A 15,876-nucleotide genomic window follows, 5' to 3' on the forward strand; every position below is an offset into this window, starting at 1 on the left:
TGGAAGGAACATATTGCACACAGCACGCGCACGCGTTATTTATTTCTTCAATAAATTTCAGTGTAAGGGAACAGCAAACATAAATCACTTCAAACATCGAAAAATCGCAATAAGACGCATGGGAAAAAAAATAACTAATATATCATATATTTATTGAACAAACGGCTGGAAAACCTTGGATAATTCGAAATCAGAACGAACATACGCCACAATGATGACACAGGAAGCCCATTACGACCCTGTGAAAACAATTGTGTCCTACGCAACTAGATCTTATGTGTAACGTATGCCTACGAAACTGGATTTTTTTGTGTAACACGTATGTCCTACGCAACCGGATCTGTTGTGTGACATGTATGTCCTACCAACTAGATCTTTTGTGTAACACGTATGTCCTACGCAACCGGATCTGTTGTGTGACATGTATGTCCTACCAACTAGATCTTTTGTGTAACACGTATGTCCTACGCAACCGGATCTGTTGTGTGACATGTATGTCCTACCAACTAGATCTTTTGTGTAACACGTATGTCCTACGCAACTACATCTGTTGTGTGACACGATGGTATCCCACTATTTGCTGTTTGTGCAAAATGGATGCAATATATGCAAGCGATTCCAACAGTAATTCTATCATATATTTTCACAGGACTATGAGATGTTATTCTAGATGCCATTACAATGATGTACTGTCATAATACGATTTATTATAATTAATGTGCTTAAAATTATCGTTGCCTTGGTTACAACAGCAGAATCGTAAGACATGCCAAACTGTGGGAACACATCCAACTTGCATCAACACTTATTTAATAAAGAGTTTTGGATGCAAGTTTTCATAAAGACAGGACTTAGGTATATCTAACTACTCTTTGTTGTACTCATACATGTAGATCTGTAGTGTTAAAGTGTATTTATGCTAGTGCCATCTTGTTTGAAACTTCCATTTTCAGCCCCATGTGTGCGGACATTTCCTTCACTCTTTTTAGTCAGGACACCCTCATTTTTCACCTCTTGGTTCAGAGGACATACATACGCTGGTGCAAGCTCTTTCTGCTTTGACTGTTCTTGGGAACTTGCATCGTTACGTGAAACCAAGTTGCCAATCTTTTTTTGCAACGTAGTTGCATGCTTAATTTGATAATAAAAATACAACAATTACATTTGATTGCCTAGATTGGGAACTCAAAATCATTGCAATATAAGATCACTGATCTAAGCACAAGGGAGCCAAATTTCAATAAAAGTAAAAGGTGAAAATAAAATCAGGGAAAAAATCGACTTTAATTATTTTTTGTATTCAAGGTCAATACAAAGTTCGACACCAGTGAAAAACGTCTGAACATGCACTTAATCCATATGCCAATTAGTCAAAACATATGTAAATTTGACTTTCAAACATGCCTGATAAATTGGACTTCACCAAAATGCCAAAACTTAGTGTCCGCACTTGAAACTTAAAGCTAATTCTTTCATATTGTGTTTGGTAATACAGTATCTTTGTCTGACAAAAGTATACTGGCGAACTTTTTTGTATAGAGGGATTGCACCATCACATGATGGCAGCCATGACAGGAGGCAGTAACAATTGAATCTGGTCTAATCTGATTTACACAAGAAAGAATTAAGTTTCCCCGGGGAGAAAGATTCTGAAAGATTGTGCCTCCTGTCATGGCTGCAATCACGTGATGGTGCGCAGCCTCTATACTTGGAGAAAACAAACATTTTATTCTCACTCAAACTTTCCAAATTTCTTAGAAAAAGTGCTGAAATGCATGCATGCACAAACATTTTTCTCTAGAATTTCTCTCAATGTTCTCCTTGATACAAACGAGTGAGGATGTGACATCAAAAAGAGATATTTTATAGGGGCTTCCTCTTTGCTGAAGTGAGGGAATGGCTAACTCACAAGCTGAAATTAGCGTGTTCAAATTTAAAAGAAGGAATGGAGGGAAAATGCAAAATGCTGAGAAAAACCTCCAAAAGAGGGAGACCCAATAAACTCTACTACATGATAAATGCTGGGTTCACTAACAGGTCACGTGACCCTACACTCAATTCTCAACTAACTCGTAAAATTTACTACAGGAGAGCCTTAACGTACACCAAGTGTATGATTTAATTAACTAGTAATAAGGAAAGGAACAAACTTGTTTTTACTTAGACCTGAAAACATTGAGCCTGGGTACATCGCTAGCGCTGCGACGACATAGCAGAAGTATTCAACAGTATTTAAAGTCGTTGCTATCTGAACAAGCCTAATCATTAGTCGTATTTTCATTTTATACTTGGCTAATAATGTTCTAACTGCTTATACTCACCGTTTATTATCAGTCATACCATGTTTCTAAAGATTTCTAGACGATTTTGTTAGGTTTTTGGTTGATATTTTTATCCAATATCACAACGACAATGGCTCCTTGATATTTATTATTACCAGGCTACTTTCCTGTGAATACAGGAGAGACACTGGTGACTAGATACATAAAAATATATCTAATAATTGGAAAGCTTTTATTACGTATTATTTGCTGTGTATGTGTGTGTGTTTTTTGTTGTTGTTGGTTAACTGGCTATCCATAGGCTTAGTGTTTTACAGCAAACTAGATAGCCTGTCAAATCATATATGTAATAAAATTTATATAGGATCAGGTTACTTCCGGCCAGATGCAAGGGTTGATGGGTAGAAGGTCTACTGCGCATAACAATTAAGGATGTTATATATGTTAGGTGAAAGCCAAGTAACTTCCTGCAAGAACTGAAATCTGTCTAATAATTCAAAGAACATGTTAAAAACACTCAGACTTACTACATTGAGAAGGGAATATGTTTAGTACCTACTACTGAACGCATTAGGAAGATTTGTGAGTTACGGGCCTGGATAAATAATGTTAAGTCCAACGGCAATCGAAGGATTGAAGAGATTCCTGCAACATGCCGAAACATTGCATCCCAATAACAATCCCCGAAGAGAAAATGGCTTTGCTAAAGAATTTCAGGTATCTACTAGCTATGTAACTGTCTGGTATAGAAAATTTATACCTTTGAAATCATAGTTTTTTTTAAAAGTGTTGATCAAACGAACTGAAAGATATTTATAAGGTTGAGAGATATTTCGTAGATCAGAAATCATAACAAGCTGCTTCCAGAATGAGCTTGAAGATAAGTTTATTTATAGTAGTGACATATTTTTCTCCTATTTATCAGAATAAGTCCTCATATAATATTCATTTCCATCATGAACCGGATAGCATATTTATTCATTTCGCGAGATCAAGTCAATTATTTTTTGGGGCGTAGATTATAGTACGAAACTATCGGAATCTTTCAATTTCTTACACGGGAAAAATTCTTGTGGGGTTTCTTTGTATTTTTGGTTAAAGCTTACGATTAATGACAAAAAAAATTAGTCAAAAAGTTTTATGTATCAATATATCGTGTTCCTGATTTAAATTGCTTAATATATTATTAGCATAATTACACAGGAAATGAAACAATATTGAACACTGATTGATAAAGCACCAAGCCATTAGCATTCTACTCTTATACGGTTATAGATAGGCCAGATAAATGATTAAACACAAGTTGTGCATGTAATAATGTAATAATTCTTGTATACCACTTGCATACACCGTAGTAACCATGTAATGTTTATTTTTTAGGAAATAAAGGATTTAACTTCTAGACTTAAGAAGGATCCAAGCTTTTCAACCAAGCATGGAGAAAAAGAAACTAATCGTACAAAAAACAGATACAAAGACATTTTACCTTGTAGGTTGTGATACATATAATTTCCTTTTCATAGCAGTGCTCTGTGTACATTTAGACTATTCCACAGGGTTTTGTGGGTGTTTTATGATATTGGTTGGTACTCCATTCATACAAGTACATATAGATTGTTGTAAAGGGTCGGGAGAGGAATGAGGAGGATCAGGGATGTGGCATTGAAACAGAAACCTTAAAAGCCACAGCTGTGAATGTTTTACCACTATAATACCAACATGCCAAAATAATGTGAGATCAAGTGAAGTGTCTACTCTTTTTCTTACACCAATGTTTATCCTTAAAAAGCAAAGCAGGGCTGAGGTGTAGGAATTAAAACTATATATGATGCTGACAATGCAATTGTCTGTAATTACATGTATAGTGATTGTGATACGACAAGTTGGTGGTCAGTGGGCGTGTACTTATGATACTGGCATTCTATCTACATGTTGTCCACACAAATGTTTCATTGGTCATGCATCTGAGTCTCCAATAAATTTTTTTTTTGAACGCTGCATAAATGAAATGTCAATGTTAAGTCCATTCTAACTATTCCATAAAATGTTCATTTTTCACTTAACTTTAATTGATGGGCTAATTAAATTGAATTCATTTTCATCCAATAAATCATAGTCAGTTTTGTAACTTCTGTCATAAGTTTGTCCTGACAGATAATTTATAATATTGAAATAAACCTTGTTATCAATACGGTGGCCATCTTGGATTCAGTGGAACAGTTTGGTTTCAACTGACAGCCACCCGGTTAGCTCAGTTGGTAAGAGCATCGGTCTGTTGTGCGGAAGGTTGTGGTTCAAGCCTCAGCTGGACCAAAACTCAGGGTCTTAAAATAACTGAGGAGAAGGTGCTGCCTTTGTAATTACATTTGGAAATGGTTAGACCTTCAAGTCTTCTCGGACAAGGACTTTAAACCGTAGGCCCTGTCTCACAACCCTTCTTAACCTGCAGTAAAATGGGGGACTTAAAAGAACCTGTTGAATTATTCGTGTAAAAGTAGGGATTGTGTCCTGGTTCAACAGCCTATTCCAATTTGGAGGAATAACACTAATGTACTAACAAATCACTCATGATTGTAAGCTGCACGGCTGCTACTTTAATATGCAGCCTGTAAAGTCCTCCACTGGTCATTAATGTAAAGCGCACTGAGACGTTATATAAATGCGCTACACAAGAACCTCCCATTATTTTGTGTAGTATGGTGCATTGACTTCCTATTTGTGCATTGTTTTTCAGATGATTATACTCGGATCATTTTGCCAGAAAACAATGGAATTGAAGGATCTGATTATATCAATGGAAATTATATTAAGGTAAAATATATGTCATTTAAAGAGTTTATGATTGTTAATTTAAAGTGCTTTCTTTTGAAACATGCTTAGTAATCTTTGAATAGCATATGCCTCATTGATAAATGTATATTACAGTGTCTTATAATAAATTGTGTTGTGATGCATGATTGTTTTGACAGGGCCCAACAAATGAAGTTGTTTATCTAACAGCACAGGGACCATTACCTAACACTGTAGATGACTTTTGGAGGATGATCATTTCACATAAAATACAGGTACACATATAAGCTAAGCAAATGATACTTAACAAATAATACAGCTGTTAACATGCTCTATTCTGTAATAAAGTAATAAAATAGCACAAAGTGCAATAACATGAAAGAATGAAACATGTGTGAAAAACATGTATCAATTAGAGAAATACTTGTCATTCTCACACTCCTTGAATGTTTTTTAAGTGCTTTATGATGGAACAAATGCATGATAAATAAATGGATGGATGTAAAAATGGATGGATGGATGTAAGAATGGATGGATGGATGTAAAAATGGATGGATGTAAAAATGGATGGATGGATAATGGTTAAGGTGACTGGCTACTTGGAAAAAAATATAACCTCCTTTTTTTAACTACGATTTTTGAAAGTGAAACTTAATTCTGATTCCAAATATGAAAAAAATGGGGTGTCCTGAGCTTGTTTTCAAGATAATCAGCACTTAATGGATGCCTGCTTGCAAGTTTTTGAAGCAAAAATTGTGGCAACAGAAGCGATCAGAAAAAAATTAAAATTTATAATAAGATAATAGTTCTTTGCAGACTCTAGGATTGCACAAATGCCAGCTAGTGAATCATTCTACAATAAAACAAATAACACATGGATATGTTTTACAAAAAAGACAAAGAAATTCATTAATTCGTTATGTTTAATTCTTTCAGTGCTCTCAAAAAGTCTTAATAACAAAAAGTCTTTAGTGGTCCCATTTAAAATTTGAGGGTTTTTCCCTCTTAAAGTTCAAAATGTGTATGATTGTCATTGACAGCAGTCTGTCATTCAGCACTTTTGGTGCACACATGTTGTGGGCTCGAATTAAACATTCAAAAGTAGGCAGTTACCTTAAATGATGGATAAATGGATGTATAGGTGGATGGTTGGATAGGTGGGTGGATAACTTGATGATTGGATGGATAGATGGATGAATGGTTGGATAAATGGATGGATAAATGGATAAATGATTGGATGGATAGATGGATGGAAGGTTGGATAGATGGATGGATGGGTGGTCGGGTGAATAAATGGATGTATGGATTAAGAGATGGATGGTTGGATAAATGGATGGATGGATGGATGGATGGATAAATGGATGAATGGGTGGTTGGGTGAATAAATGAATGTATGGATTAAGGGGTGGATGGTTGGATAAATGGATGGATTCATAAGTAAGTGCGAGGATGATAGAATATTGGCATTGTCTCATTATTTACTTTGTTTATGATCTTTTTATGTATGTTGCATCTGATACATGCATATTTATTTTTATACCACATTTAGGTCATTGTAATGGCATGTAGGGAATATGAACTTGGAAAGGTAAGATGACATACAACATGTTTATTCAAATATGATGCAAAGTGCTGTTATGTGATTATATAAAGATTTTAATTTAATGACACAAAAAGCAAAAAAGCAAATATAATATCTAATAATTATATGTTTACCCAAATAATAATCGTTGTATTATAATTATATCCACTTTTGATTTGTATTTCAGCTTAAGTGTAAAAGATATTGGCCTGAAAATATGGAAGAAACATTGGAATTTGGTGGATGCAAAATTACTTTGGTATTTTCTACTGATTCTAATTTAAAAATCTGGAAATTCTTCAGTCAGTGTATGCATACTTGCTTGTCATGACTGGTGTCACACAAGGCACATAACTGTATACTTGCTTGTCATGACTGGTGTCACACAAGGCACATGACTGTATGCTTGCTTGTCATGACTGGTGTTACACAAGACACATGACTGTATACTTGCTTGTCATGACTGGTGTCACACAAGGCACATGACTGTATACTTGCTTGTCATGACTGGTGTTACACAAGGCACATGACTGTATACTTGCTTGTCATGACTGGTGTCACACAAGGCACATGACTGTATACTTGCTTGTCATGACTGGTGTCACACAAGGCACATGACTGTATACTTGCTTGTCATGACTGGTGTCACACAAGGCACATGACTGTATACTTGCTTGTCATGACTGGTGTCACACAAGGCACATGACTGTATACTTGCTTGTCATGACTGGTGTCACACAAGGCACATGACTGTATACTTGCTTGTCATGACTGGTGTCACACAAGGCACATGACTGTATACTTGCTTGTCATGATTGGTGTTACACAAGGCACATGACTGTATACTTGCTTGTCATGACTGGTGTCACACAAGGCACATGACTGTATACTTTCTTGTCACGACTGGTGTTACACAAGGCACATGACTGTATACTTGCTTGTCATGACTGGTGTCACACAAGGCACATGACTGTATACTTGCTTGTCATGACTGGTGTTACACAAGGCACATGACTGTATACTTGCTTGTCATGACTGGTGTCACACAAGGCACATGACTGTATGCTTGCTTGTCATGTCTGGTGTCACACAAGGCACATGACTGTATACTTGCTTGTCATGACTGGTGTCACACGGGGCAACCTGTATGCTTGCTTGTCATGACTGGTGTCACACGAGGCAACCTGTATGCTTGCTTGTCATGACTGGTGTCACACGAGGCAACCTGTATACTTGCTTGTCATGACTGGTGTCTTGCAACAACAACAACAACAACAACAACAAGAGGTGTATGATTGCTTATTGAGACTAGAAGCTCATCGTTTATTTTTTCCCATGTAACAGATTTCACAAGAAGAAATGGGAGATGGATTTGTAATACGAACATTGTCTGCCAAGTCATCAAAGGTAGCCTGCCTACACAAGTTATTGTGCACATTGTTCGTTGTGTTCACTTACAGTAGGTTTTTCTGATATATTCCAGGAAGACTTAAAAGTCACCCAGTTCCATTACACGGCTTGGCCAGACCACGATGTTCCACGTTCTGCCACACCACTCATTGAACTTACTATGTCATTTAGAGCTTTTGTTGGCAGTGATAATAAAGTTCCAGTACTTGTCCACTGCAGGTATTTACATACCATCTAGAATATTACTAGCACATCATCTGCAAAATATGATCTCTTGGTAATGTTCACTTTGTTGTTGTAGTGCTGGTTGTGGAAGAACAGGCACAATTTGTGCTCTGGATTATGCAAGGGCACTCATACAGTTGGGGGTAAGCGGTTACAGTATTACATTAATATATATAAAGATGATATCGATGCATGGCATCTCACACTCACTGAGACTATGTTGATTTTGCAGAGGACAGATAATTTTAGTGTGTTCAACATTGTATCAAGTCTTCGGAAACAGAGAATTGCAATGGTTCAGACCAAGGTAACATCATTGGCTTGTTTTTTGTTGATTTGATTTCAAACGGTCATTATATATCTTCAGTTGTTTAAAATTCATTCATATGTGTATTCACTGTCAGGAGCAATACGAACTAGTGTATAAAGCGGTGAAAGAACTTGTTAACGACGAATTGAAGAAACAAAGGGTCAGCGGTCCCACGTCGTACTATGTAAATGTGGAAATCGGCAAAGAAGCCAAAGAAGATAATACCTACGAGAACGTAGATTTTATTCGCAGCATACAAAGGTTGCATCAGGAAGAAAAAAATGCTTCAAGAAAACCAGTCAGAGAACCGCCACCCTCGGCAAATATGGCTGTTATTCCAGCACCTAAAAAGGACGTGGTTCTTTCCGACAAGTCAAACTTGTTGGTATCAAAAAAGGACAATAACGAGACCAGTGAAGGGAAAGAAAAAACACAACAGTTATCTAAAAGACCAAGCAAAGAAAACTTGGTTCAGTCGTCTACTCAATCAAGTAAACCGCTTCCAAACCAAAAAACAACTTCAAGTTATGAAAATGTTTTACCTCTGTCAGTTTCATCGAAGCCCCCTCTAGCTCCCAGACCTGCCCAGAATTACGTTAACGTGGTTATTGGGTCGTCCAGTGAAAAAGATGACGATTATGTTAATATCCCAGTTCCAAACGCGAAGAATAAACCTGCATCCAAACCAGCCGGAGCAAACTCGACTATATTAGATGGCAATCAAGCACAAACTGTGCCCTTTTCTATGAAACCTGATATAGCTAAAAAGCAAACATCTAAAAAAGTCGCAGATTACGAAATTCCACCTTCGAGTCAAGAAATTCCAAGAAAAGCCACTACAGAACCAGACTACGTCATATCTCCTATTTTTACGAAACCTGATGCTACGGCGCCTCGTCCACAAGTGAAGGAAGGTGATTAAAGACAACCTTAGTTATTGTTGTTTATATTATTGAACTATTATTCGGTGGTTTGTTTATTAATTTATTAATATGGATTTATAATCAGGACAATTGATCGACTTGGAGGAACCTGGATTGCAGTCTTCAAAAGGCTATCCAGCATACAAATCAAAGCTTGTAAAGCAAAACTCCTTCGATAAAGCACCCATCCCAAACGAGTTGTCACCTGACCTGCATGCGAGTAGTACTATTAAACCAACTAAAACTAACAGACTAAGTGGACAACACAGCTTAATTGAGGCTTTAGATAGCCCAGGATCGGCGGATAAAGTTATCAATAATCCCTTTTGTGAAGTGTCCAAAGAACCGCAGGTCAAAGCACGCCATTCTACGGGAGTAGAAGCAGTAGTGTCGGATGGATTGCTTGGAAAACCAGAGAAACCAACAGTCAATCCTCGACGTCTGAGCGAAGGATCAAATGTTACTAGCAAAAAGAACACTCAAGATGGATTCTTTGGAACTTATAGCGTAGTTGAGGAGAAAGCAGTTGCCAAAGAACAGGAAAACATCTTAAAACCCCAACCATTAGCGCGGCCTGCTCTTGTAAAACCTTACTCAGAATCCACGCATCAAAGGTATCACGATAAATGTACTTCAGACAGCTCGGGACCTATTCAAAAGGCAAATAGCACAGAAAATGTTAACACTCGAATTAGCAACGAACAATCGAGTGTAAATTCTGATTCATCTGACTACGCGTTGGTCAGTTCTCCTTATCTTTCAAAGAAATCTGGCTCTTCCATGTCTTCCTTGTACACCATTGCTGATAATAAACCCGTGACGACCAAGCCGCCTGCGGCGCTTAGGCGGAGTAACAGTGGAGTGTTGACAAGTGGCAGCAATTCTACAAGTAAGGATGTTAACGCTATGTTGATCATTTTTATTTGCCTGGCTAATGTTGAAATTTGTCTTTAACCTCTCTCTTCAGGTAATGTAGAGGGACTTTATGCAACAGTTTGTGCACGAACCAAGAAAAGAACACCTTTGTCAACTGACACGTGGACTTCCAACGGTGATCTTCACTCTCAAGAAAGAAATCTGACACGTTCACAAAACTCTACGAGTAGTCTAAGGGTACGTTTAGGGGCAGTTGAATAATTGTTTATCGTTAAAATAATTGTTTATGATTTTTATTAGAGTTTAACCTCGACATCCAGTAATGATTCCTCAGAAGACATTCCTCCAGTGCCAGTGAAAACGATGGATGCGTTCATGTCGCCCGGTATGTAAACCATTATCCTCATTAACAGCACCATGAACATCATGAAAACATTGATATTGTTCACGGAACTAAGGACGCATTTGAAAACATAAGAGATAAATTTGTCTTTTTCAACATTGTACACGAGTGATGATATCTTTTCTCAACAGGTGACGAAGATGATGCGTACGAGGCAGTTCAAAGATCTTCAGTGAAGTCGAGTACAATGGATCGTTTCAAAAATAAAGCCAGGAATATATTAAATTCTGGATCACAAGTCCCAAAGGTTGGTTGTTGTACGTGGCATTAGGGACAATGTACCGTTTTCCTGCCAATATACACGCGCACGCGTTTCATGTTTAGAGTTTCCCGCCATAACCACAGGAAACCCTCATGAATTGCTGAAATCTGGTACTGAGATACAGGGTGTAAAATAGTAACTTGTATTTAAATAAATAGAAATTAGACCTATTTATGAACTTTCACAAAAGTGTAGGATTCTTAGTATTTTTAAACGAACTTTTTTAAGAGGGGATTTGTCTCCCCTAGGCTCAGCTTCATTCATGAACTTGTTCCCAAGCCCCCCCCCCTCCCCCCCCACCATGCTTCCCCACTTACAAAGTGGGTCGCATTCTGGAGGCGTACTAAAATTCTGTTAGAAATCGAGCCTATGTCTACTCCGCCCTCTGAGCCCTGTGTTTCCTACTTTCCTACGTCTAGAGTACACATAGGTGTCCATTATAACAAGTTCTCCTTCCTCTTTTTCTTTTTCAGATTTCTATTGGCAAAAGGAATGCGTCTCCCTTGAATACTCCTCGCTCTGCTTCTCCAGATTTGGGTAAAGTTTGCTTTTTCCTTGTGGCTGTTCTTCTATCTAGAACGTTATAACTTATATTCAGGATGTCACTCTTAATTTGAAATAATCACTTCTCTTGGCAACTTACTCTCTCTTAATCTCTTGGCAAGCTTTTTTCAATAATAACAGTGATCAATTAAGATCAATATTAATTACATATACATCTTAATGCCCGTTTTCCCCTGGGGTTTTTGAAGATTTCGTAAATCATATTTGTCAGGCCACTCGATATTATCCAAAAACACGTTCAAAATAGAAAATGGGAAATTATGGTACCAGTATAACCCCCTTAGGAAACGACAGGAAAAGCAACAGGAAACTCTTTGTCAAAAGCAGGAAATAAATATTCATAATATGCGTAACTCTTTTTATGTTGCAGGAGAAAGAGGCGCTTCATATACGACTTGTCAATTAGGTATTCATATATCAGATGTATATTATGTATGCATTGTGTATTTGTGTAGGTGTGTGGGTAGAAGTAGGTGTATTCTTTTGTATGTAACATTTACGATTCGCATTTTATTGGAAATCCGCCATAATTTTCAGTTACAAATGATGTTGTCTATTTTTAAACCTTTGTTTTTATGACAATAGGTTATGGAAACCGAGTAACCAAGCCATCTGGTCCACGGAGTTGTCCTGAGCACTGGCCAAAATTCTGATAAATAACAACTAGTGAAAAACTAATGCACTTCAATTGAACAATAAGATAAAATGGTTAAAAAACTATCACTAAAAAATTGTTAATACTTGATGAAATGCGAAGATATGTTCATTTTATTTTTGATACAAAACAGTCAAAATTGAAAAGGAATTGAACTTGGCAAAATATCATATATAAATAAAGATGTATAGCCTGCAGTAAGGTAGAGGATTCAGATCTTAATTATTCACGTATCGTAATGTCTTGGTCCAGACTCAAAAATGCTAATGACTTTAATTTCAAATTGAAATATTTTAGTAAAAAGAAAATATTTTCGTGCTGAACAAAAATAGCTTTTCGTTAGAGGTAAAAATATTTTGCCTTATCGTACGACGAGAAACTGAAAATTCGAAAATTAATTTTAAATATTCATAGCTTAGTATTGAACAAAAATCATTTAGTCATTTCTATCAGTAATGATTTGAAGTCAGTAAGCCAGTCAAATATTAGAGAAATAAAGTCTAAAACATTCTTAACGAACATCACAGTCGTAACAAATATGACTTCTTTACTAGTGTTCATTTTTAATTAAAACACACTTGTATTATATTTGAAAAATAAATGAGTCAAATATTTATTTATCTGTATTTGTTTTATCAGAGCTAAGATCATGGAGATCGTTAATGAACACAAAAAGACTTGTACATTCTTTATTCAAATGAATTCGTCGTTTTCATTTACCTCAACCGGATTATTTTGCCTGTAAAACTGAAATAGTTAAGAAAAGAAAGGAAACAGGTTTTCGTGAAGTGGCCATGTAAAGCCATAACCAAACAGACGTTCTTTTAGCATGTATATTAATGTCACCGACCCTTGTTATGCTAGAATAATCGACATTTAAAGCCTGGAAGTCTCCTTTGAGTGGGACAAACTTTTACTTACAATATGTTAGTTATGATTAAAAATGTTTGGAACAGATCATTGCCAGATAAAACTGATAATTAAGGTGTGCCATCTTACAATCCTCGCCAGTGGTCTCATTCTACGACATGTTGCAGCTGCCATGCAAAAGACAAAAATATTCTAAACGCAAATTGCATTTGCTCAAGAATTCGTTTATTTTCCTAATCACCCAGCGGCTGTTTAGTCGTACATTCCGGTCTTGGTACCGGTAAAGTATAAGTAAAATGATTTATTTTCTCAAGCCTTAAAAAATAGCAACAATAAAAGTAAAGATGTTGTAAGGTGTTTTATTGTAATGACTTTGATAAAATCTGAAGGTTTGGAATTAGCTTTAGACTTAAGGAAATATCATTCCCTGGGTGTCGCCTTGCAATTTAAGATGGAAGTTGAAAAGAGTGGCTGCTTTATTTATAAATATTTAATATGAATGGTTAATTGTGCTGCCAGTCCTAATAGCATTGGTGTCCCTTCGCGGCTTGCCCATGCAAGATTCATAGTTTCGCGCATATTCCTATGTTTACTAAATGATTAATAACACAGGAGAACTAATGATTATTTTGGCGTTATAACAATACGCATAGAATATTACGTCGGGCGGTAAGTCATTTTGAACTAGCAAAAATTTAGTGCCACCATTTAAACTTCCAAGTGGTTTTGAATGCAACTGATGTAAGTGCTGAGCTGAGGTGAGAACTATTATACTCTACGTACTGCCGAGATCTCAGTTTTGAATTTCATCCGAATTGTGCTTTAAAATATTCGTCAACGAATGACAATCCCTTTGTAAATATACGAACCTCATTAGTAGTATTCTTACATTGGTATTGAATTCATTTGCTTGTCCTTGAAAAAAATGGAAATATTTTGGCATGATTGTATTATTTTTAAGGCACATTCCATAAGAATTTCGTTTGGGCAAAAGTAAAATACATACAGTAAGTCACGATGATGAGGCGTGATTAATGTTAATATGCATACGCGATATGATACTGTCTGTAGATAATATTCATCCTAGGCTTACTCCTTACTACGTGTGTGCATTCTTTGTACCTCTTTTTAACTTCGCTTCTTATGTTTAAACTACTCTGTGATTTGAATATGTGCTTTTCACCTTTATTCATATAATTGAGTGTACAATTTGAGACATGCTGTGAAATGAAGAACGAATGGGAAATCATGGCAGAATATAGCTCTGTTCGTGGACTTTCATTTCAGTCGGGTCATCAACTCCTCATAAATGGTTAGGTTTTATGCTTTTAAATCATAAATACAGTAGATTTGATACTAAAAATTTTTTTTTAAAATAAAGAATTGTAAAAGAGAATTGCATGGGAATGTTCCATTAGTAAGATACGTAATCATATTAAGTAAGGAGTAATCACTTATGAATCGTTTGCATATTTGTGCTCAGGATCCTAGTGACATAAAGAAATAACACTTCTTCCTAAATAATTTACTTTGCCGTTATCTATTGGCCTTAATGCGGACTTTTGTTAAAGAATCGGTTGATTAATCGTTCTTCAATCAGATGTAATAAGATTAGCCAATACCCCAGCAAATAGCCTAGATTTGTTCAAAACTGATGAACCTCAATGCCTTTAATCGGTTTTCTTATCAGATCCCACTGTCGTTATACACTTATTTCAATATAGTTAGTCACCTGCCAAAAGCTACAAAGCTGAGACCGGCAAGGATTATGGGTAGATACATTTAACATGTTTCAACTGCTTGATAACTGTTGATGGGCTTGAGATCTTCTACCAGTTTCAGTCTCACCTCCTGTGAGCATCCTCAACTGCTGCAGATTGTGTTAAACCTTTACTTGTTGGATATGATATATTTCCCATGATTCTCAGCGATCACTGCTTCTAGGGTTTTGGTAACTAACTTTATTGAAATAAGTATATGCAAATATCGTGAAGTAAGGAACGAGTAAAAGACATGTGACAGACAGACAGACAGACAGACACCAACAGTCGACGTGCAGTTGCGCACTGGTTGCGGTCAGCGGTTCATGAAAGGATTAGAAGTTGAATAAATAAAACATGAAAATGGTCTGTAGTTTATGAAACCGTTTTATTCAGTGAAGGAAAAGTATAAGTTTTAATGAAAGATCATTCGATACTTTCATAATTCTTTTAGCCGTTCAGCTAAAGACGTAAATGATCGAAGCTTAAAACCACTTAGGTTGGTTTATCATCTTTGTGGTTTTTAGGGAATTAAACCCTACATAATTGAATTTTCTCTTAAGATCAATCAAACGATGACTGTGTTCTATTTTTTTCTATTGACGTTTTCCCCAAAAACCATGGCTTGATTATTCTTATAATATTGTAGCCGATACTAGTATGGCATGCCTCACTGAATGATATAGTCTCCAGTGAAGTCTAAGTGGGTAGAAACCTCAATTTGACTGGCAGCTTTCTGCAGGCCTGATCCACAAACATCTAACGGTAAAGTACATCATCAATAAACTTCAGGTCTGGCAGGGTGCAAGTCAGCCAGTCCAAGCTGCTTAGTACGACGCAATACTGTCAAGTCCCCCCTTTCCCCCCCTTTAAGTTGTTTAATTTGTGAGGAGAGCATTGAAAATATATCTCATGACCAAGTAGAAAGTAGAAAGGATTCAAGTAGACGCACAGTTTAAAATGT

The 15,876-nt window shown here is 36.5% G+C and overlaps 1 protein-coding gene and 1 long non-coding RNA gene across 2 annotated transcripts; one reads left to right on the forward strand and one right to left on the reverse strand.

Moving 5' to 3' along the window:
* Positions 1-131: 131 nt before the first annotated feature.
* LOC148909752 (uncharacterized) lies at positions 132-3,914 on the reverse strand. The gene is made up of 3 exons (XR_016120197.1): positions 3,769-3,914; positions 2,322-2,449; positions 132-1,131 (listed from the first exon to the last, which is right to left on the reverse strand). It is a non-coding gene; the product is annotated as an uncharacterized LOC148909752 (long non-coding RNA).
* Positions 2,706-12,898, forward strand: LOC116306474 (uncharacterized). The gene is made up of 18 exons (XM_089032616.1): positions 2,706-2,999; positions 3,663-3,771; positions 5,017-5,093; positions 5,252-5,347; positions 6,622-6,660; positions 6,842-6,913; positions 7,999-8,061; positions 8,138-8,283; positions 8,366-8,432; positions 8,522-8,596; positions 8,694-9,513; positions 9,608-10,411; positions 10,490-10,635; positions 10,699-10,783; positions 10,933-11,048; positions 11,537-11,600; positions 11,998-12,033; positions 12,213-12,898. The coding sequence occupies exons 1-18, from the start codon at positions 2,889-2,891 to the stop codon at positions 12,278-12,280; spliced, it is 2,994 nt and encodes a 997-aa protein (XP_088888742.1). The 5' UTR covers positions 2,706-2,888; the 3' UTR covers positions 12,281-12,898.
* Positions 12,899-15,876: the final 2,978 nt, after the last annotated feature.

The sequence above is a fragment of the Actinia tenebrosa genome, unplaced genomic scaffold, assembly GCF_029948245.1.
Source record: "Actinia tenebrosa isolate PJP-AT-01 unplaced genomic scaffold, QUT_ActTen_1.0 PGA_scaffold1__47_contigs__length_23844297, whole genome shotgun sequence".
Classification (NCBI taxonomy): domain Eukaryota; kingdom Metazoa; phylum Cnidaria; class Anthozoa; order Actiniaria; family Actiniidae; genus Actinia; species Actinia tenebrosa.